A 7073-nucleotide genomic window follows, 5' to 3' on the forward strand; every position below is an offset into this window, starting at 1 on the left:
TGCTTACTTCGTTAATAATACTGGGACGCTGATATTAAAACTATGCCCTGCGCTGTAATCTCTACTGATAGATGTGTAAGTATAAAATGATGTTTTAGTGTGCTAAGTTTTTCAAAATTATAAAAAAATTCAATTTATTGTTTCAATTCTTCCGAACCACCAACTCTATCAGATTGAATTGGGCATCATTAGCTTAGAGAAGAGAATTCCATCCTGTGGACCCCTAAGATTTTATTCAAAGTTGTTTGAACCCCCAGGTGTGTATTGCGATATTCAAGTTAAATCGCGAACTATTCAATTTTAGTGGACTGAGTATCACTACTATAATTCATACATACTATATTAATAATATAATTACTCATTCTGGACTGCCTGTACTGGAAGGTATACCTGTGACCCTTGCTTGTCGAGTTTGAGATTTTCGTTTGGTTCGGGTACTAAATCTGAATTTCAATTTTATATATTATATAGCCAAAGTCCCTTAAATATAAAATTCGACGTGAAACACCTTTATCACAGAATATTTTAATGCAGCTACGATAAAGTAATTCAATTATTTCCTTTTTTAATTCAGAACACTAGGAAACCTCAGCTATACCCACAAGTTGGGAAGCCCTGCTCTAGTTGAAGTAAGCTATACTTGTCGGTTGATTCTATTAAAGTCATATCAAATTGCTATTTTCCGCAAGTGGTATCAATATTACAGTATGAAATCATTTGTATCGTTATCTTGCTCACTTATGTAATATGCAAGATTGGGTTTATTCAACCTTTATGTCTTCACCAACGTATCTGAACATTGCTCATGATTATCTAAATTACTTGCAGGTCGATGGAAAAAAGAAATCTACCTTCAATTGTAAAGCAGAAGCGTAGAGTGCAGGGGGAAATTAAACAATGTGCTTTATGACCGCCCATACTAGCAGATCATTGATTTAACTACAAAGTTGAAAAAATTAAGTCTTTCAGCCCCAAGCCATTGGATTTTAATGACTTGTTCATTGAAACTATTCGTACCAGAAATTGGAACCAGTAACTGCATGTTATTCAAAAAACAATTTAGAAGGAACTAATATGTAGTTGCAGGGTGCATTGAAAGGTATCTGGATTCTGGACAAGAGTGAGAACCCTTTACCTCTTCTTAAATTTATTATAATGCGTAGTACAGGCTCTGCTTGAACCGCATAGATGCTTTTGATCAGAAATTACCATGCCTCGCGTACTACTACACAGCTTATCCGCCCAGAGACGTTGACCTAGGTCCTAGAAGACTACAAGTTTGGTATCCATCATTTTAAGTTTGAACTTAAACCGGGTTGAACGGGTTGTACCAACTACTATTATATCAGTACCAAGCCAAGCATGATGGCCGAATGAATCACGAGAGCAGCGCTCAACATATGATCCAAATATTATATTACTGGTATTTTGGTTCGTTTGGCATTCGATTGATATAAAACCCACATGCAACGCATTATTTATAAAATTAGCAAAATTTATATAAGAATGCAAATTGTAGGGAATCTCGAAGATATTTGAAAATGCATAAAATCACCTTCAGAAGACTCTTCAATTTTTAGCTGGTGAGTTACTGACCCTAAAATGTATTCGTATAGAAGCGATATAATGAGAGTGCGTTCAAATGAAAATCCACAAAATTAAATTAGATTTTATGAAGAATATATAAAAATAGATTGCGTTTCATAAACAGGTATAAATGTCAAAATAAAATACTAAAGTTTGACTTTATGCGTGTTTTTGAAATAAATTGAACTGGGTGAATATCAGTTTTAACTTTAAAAATCATTTTAAATGGCGAGTTGGTTGGTATTTGGGGAAGCGTTTCTATTTAAATGTTCCGTTATTTTTCCAACATCAATGAAAAATTAGCCGTGAATATGGAAAGAACCTTTGCCCATGTCCGATTTTGCGGAGGATTTACTCAAGTGAGAATCAAATGTTACCCTAACATTCACACGGCTTTCATATTTTAACAAATGTGAAAATTACATTGGCTTCGGCAACAATTAACACCGCTTCACGACTTTGCGAATTACTTCAAACATATAATTCATTTCCCATTCCATTCGATAATACTCTACAATCCCGTAAACGTTTATCAAAGCATGAGTGCCAAAATCCCAATTTTGGTGAGTCACTCGTTTCCCAAGTGCTTTCATTCTTTCGTAGAAGATTATCTAAACATGAATGAATTAAACGATTACAAAGGTCAAGTTATGACGTTTGCTAAACGCATCAAATGTTCAAATTTGAATTTTTCTTCAAATCGACTTTGAGGTGATTTTCAAATCACAGGCAAGAAAGGGAAGGGAATCGAGCGACTGCTGTTGTTCATTTAATGTTTGGGTTGTCTAGTCAGTGTGGTTCGCGCATGAGCAGACATATGTTTAGTGGCAATGTAAAGCAATGTCTTTCAAATTATTTTCATAAATATTCAGGCTTCAAAAATATTTGATGCTGTCACCATTGGGAAATATTTGATTTTTGGTCAGGCTATTTGATAAATGAAAAGAAAACTAATACGGCATGTAATCAAAATTTTTCACTGGAACCGATTCTTGGCATCACTAAACTAGATTAGTATGTTTCATTTACCGGTGTTTAACAACTTAAAATATCCAAAAACTCACGCCGTCGTCACGAAGTACGTCATATTCACACGTCATCACGTTGGTTATAGGAAGCTTTCGTAACGATGAGTCAGATGCAGCAAGTGGCGGCATTCTCCAGTCAGACACTACGGCCTGTAGCTTTGAAGACACAACTGAAAACGACCTTTTTTCTTCGTCGGTGAGTTGAGCAATAGGAATTGAAACTTCTCTTGGTTGGACTTGATCGGAAATATGCGTACAAGTATTGACAATAAAAAATTTTAAACTTGATGCATTGTGATTTACGTGAACATTATACCATGTTACAAAAACAAATCGGGGGAAGTTGATCCAGCGAATCTGTATGCACGGCGTACATTCATCATATCTCGGACCAAAAACCTTTTGATTTTGGGCGAAATATGTCGTACAATTAGCGAGGTATTAATTAATTAGTGATGGAACACAAGGTGTCACTATGGAGTAAGAGCGCTGTTTTGAGGAATCCCCTAACTTTCGATCGATAAGTCTTCGGTCTCTGACTGATATTCTCGTATTTTGTTTTAATTAGTATTTTTGTGAATTCTACAATCCTGAGCTGTTCGTACAATACTTATGGCGCTCCAGTACTGTACGTACCAATGCGAAGGCAGTAAAGCAAAGAATCCTAAGGTAAAATGTCCTGGTAAGTATACTACGATAGCCCCCGCAAATTAGCGATTCGCAAGCGTTTTTAATCGACCGAGGATCATCATAAAACATAACTTATGGTGGTTTCCGTTTTTATTTTAAGTAATTTGTATTGCCGCTTTTCAATTTAGAAAAATTTAGTTGCCGCCATTGACACCTACCAGAAAAAAAATTATACCTCGTTGTTCGAGCTCGCGAGGAATACCACTTAGATATTTATCCACGCTTGTGCCGACTCGTGTTTTCGTCCGCAAGTACGGTAAATTGTGAAATCCAATCGTTTGATTAAGCGACGCGCAAGTGACCTGTCGCGTCACCTGTTACCAAATTTTCGAATAGTAAATTGCTATTCTAATAGTTGAATATTCGAATATAAGTCCAGTATATGATCCAGTAATTATGGACTTGATTTATGTTAAGTGAATAAACTTGCTTTTTATGTTTTATGTAAATTCTAACAGGAATCGTAACTTGGCTGATGGTTAAGTTTCGTAAAACATTTCTGACTCGTTGCGGACTCATTCGAACGCTCCGCGTACTCATTTGAGACCGCGGACTCGGGTTGGGAAACACTGCACTAAACGAACACGCAGCTCGTATAAGTTTCTAAAGTCTTACAAAACGACTTAAAAAATAAAGATTTAATAAATATTCGTGTCTCGGTGCTGGGTTTCGAATTCTAAATCAGTTTTCACGTAAGATATACGTTCATTGTGTCGCCACAAGTATTGATTTAGATATCGAGGGATTTACTGCGAAAAGTGCTTGGGCTTGAACTGTGGAAGCAAGTAGGATTGCTTCATACTTGAACACCAGGAGTTCACAGGTTTAGTCACAAATAGAAAAGCCCTTACTGTTGTAAGTTTAATATCTGATGCTTGGGATGAAGAATTCATCAATCGGAGACTGAAGTCTTGATCAAAGTGGAGTGATTCTATAAATTTTCAAAATATTTCGATTCCTCGTCCATTCAAAGATGTTGAATGTAAATATTTCCTGTACAAATTTGGCATATTCTGTCAAATAATATCAAAGCATTCCAAGAGGAATTGCCACAGTCGTTCAACTTAACGTTGATTCCGCGTAAAATCCCACTGATTACTGCACTAGAAGAATGGATATTCCTAAGTTTTTATAGAATTCTGACAGATGGCAAGTTGAACCAGCTTTTTTGCGATTGACTGAGCGAAGCAAACCGAAGCTATTTGCAATTAGTTTTGGAAAAGAAGACAAAAGAGTACAACGACAATAACTTTGATGACTCGATATTAAGTTGCGGAAAAAGAGCCGGACTTGGGAAAAAAAATTCTGACACTAGTTGACCCTACTCGACCCGCGTCAGGATTCTGCCTCATTTATGACTTTCTGTGAATATTCATGGGGGTGGCTTCGTCAGCAGTCCGCGTGGTTATGAATTTAAGTTTAGTTCGGGTTGGGAAAAATATTCGAATATCGTATCGAATATTAGAGTAACAGTTTGCTGTTCTAATATCTGGTAACACAACACGTGACCTGAACGCGACACGCCTTTTGTGCGTCGCTGAATCAAACGCTTGGACAGCACAGTGCACGAAACACGAGAATCAGCATACATTCCTGGCTAACGGACAATGGCGTCAGAATTCAGTGTTTTATTTGCGTTATAATATTTTTATTTATTTCCAGTGGTTATTATATTGTTCCTCGACGAGCATAAGTTTCTCAATGTCGCATGATTTCCAACTTTTCAGTAGGCCGTTTATAAATTTCGAAACATTGATACAAGTTCTTATTGAAGTATAACATTAAGTCAATCATATCAGAAATTCTCACTGATCCGCAATGACGACATTCCATGAGTTATATTTAATGCAAATACATGGATGTGACAGAAAATACAACGAATCCAGAGGCCATTAGCAAAGATATTGTTCACTTTTTCATTTTACAGTGACGATAAGGAAGATTAAAGCCGACACGAAATATAACAATCAAAATAAAGTTAATTTGGAGATGGGGATTGCAAATTTATTCTTATAATTTTCCTAGCGTCTCGTCGACAATGATCGCACAGTAGTTCCGCAATAAATTAAAAAAATTAAATATCGATATCCACCAGATCGCAAGACTTGATACGCGCGTGATTAAAAGAACCGACATATGTATGTGGATGGCCGAAACAATCACGCCATAATCACGAAACATACCTCAGCCTATACTTCTATATGCGGTTATAATTTTGCCGTTTCGGCGTCTTTATCCACCTATAACTGCTAAGACATAGGTTTTGTATGACGTCATAATGATTCCAACAAAATATATGAATTGAGTTCTTTTATCCAGATAACAAGCGATTCAGGCCAAGAACGCTCATTTGCAAATATTCCCTAAAAATGTGGAGCATGAGAAATCGACTCAAAACTCAAATATCTTTAGCGAGAAGAAAACCAGAAATCAGAAGGTTAATGGAAGATGTGAGTTCAGCTTTCTGTGTAGATGGTTTTGTAACTTTCGAAAGGGTGAAGAAGGAAGCTTTTGATCTTTCTCTAGAAACATTAGTGATGTTTCATTTAATTTTGAATACTTGAACACATGCTCATTCTTCTGGTTTTCACGTTAGGATATTCTTCAAATGCAATATTTTAGAAATGTTTCCGACTATTCAAAATAAAATAAAAATTTACATTCGTAGCTTATTATTAGTGGTTAGAGATTACGACAACGCGCCCGCAATAAACAAGTCCTGTCACGAACTAAACGATTTGTTTCTGAACCAGTTACCAGTGTTTGATATGAGAGGGCAAAGTGTTTCAGCATGTTGTCTGTGCTTTAAAGTGCTGTCCCAATGTAATTCAACTAAAAATCTGTGTAGTTTATTCAAAACAAAAACAGTCAACACGGTGGAACTTGGAATAGAATCAGGAACATGGCATCTGCTGAAAACAATGAACATAAACTCAATATTTCATACGGATAGACAACTCAATTTTTCAGTATTATAATATCACAACTCTCTATATTTCAAATCAATCAGCACGATAAAGATTAAACACATACAAAACCTAATTTGGTATATATATATACATACGTTATGTCCTGGTTCTACAAGTAACACAACCAAACGAAATATGCTCTGATGTAAATATAATTCAAGTTTTATGACAAAAATATTAAAGCTGTAGTTACTATGTTAGGTTAACTGTAATACTGCCCTGAATTATATTTGTATTACACTTGAAAACCTCAGTTCATACAAGAATTTGTAAATGGGCAAACTCCCGATGTTTTATCACTTTTGGGTTTTCTCCTACTGCGGCCCGCGAAACATCGCCAAAAGTTTTTGCGTCACGCCAACCCCGAAACCTTGGACCACCCAAGGGTAGATCTTATATAACGGATGCTGCAATTAGTAGAAACACAAATTAATATTGTATCGGTAAAAGATGTAGAGAAATCGATCTTCAATACGATTCCAGCAAATCTATGGATTCGACACGCATGTAAATTGAGATTCGAATCTTGCTCCATCCAATTCACTAAGACAAGTAATATTTCCACAACGTCTTCATATATATATATTACAAAGTTTGTTTGAGATTAAATGTAATTACTTTAAGCCACATATCATGTATTTGGAAGCTTGTCAACTATATCTACCCGTTCCTTATTTTTTATAATGTGAAAAATTCTAATTTTACGGGCATTCAGCGAATGCGAGTATCGGCTTTTCTAATCTTATTTCTCATCATTCTATTGCTAGGACATCGGTGCCGTATGCGATGCAATCACGAG

At 35.9% G+C, this 7073-nt stretch overlaps 1 protein-coding gene across 1 annotated transcript; it reads right to left on the reverse strand.

Moving 5' to 3' along the window:
* Positions 1-731: 731 nt before the first annotated feature.
* LOC144411767 (arylacetamide deacetylase-like) lies at positions 732-2809 on the reverse strand. The gene is made up of 2 exons (XM_078109358.1): positions 2652-2809; positions 732-2198 (listed from the first exon to the last, which is right to left on the reverse strand). Exons 1-2 carry the CDS (start codon positions 2742-2744, stop codon positions 2028-2030), a joined length of 264 nt encoding a protein of 87 aa, XP_077965484.1. The 5' UTR covers positions 2745-2809; the 3' UTR covers positions 732-2027.
* Positions 2810-7073: the final 4264 nt, after the last annotated feature.

The sequence above is a fragment of the Styela clava genome, chromosome 15 (genome assembly GCF_964204865.1).
Source record: "Styela clava chromosome 15, kaStyClav1.hap1.2, whole genome shotgun sequence".
Taxonomy (NCBI): Eukaryota; Metazoa; Chordata; class Ascidiacea; order Stolidobranchia; family Styelidae; genus Styela; species Styela clava.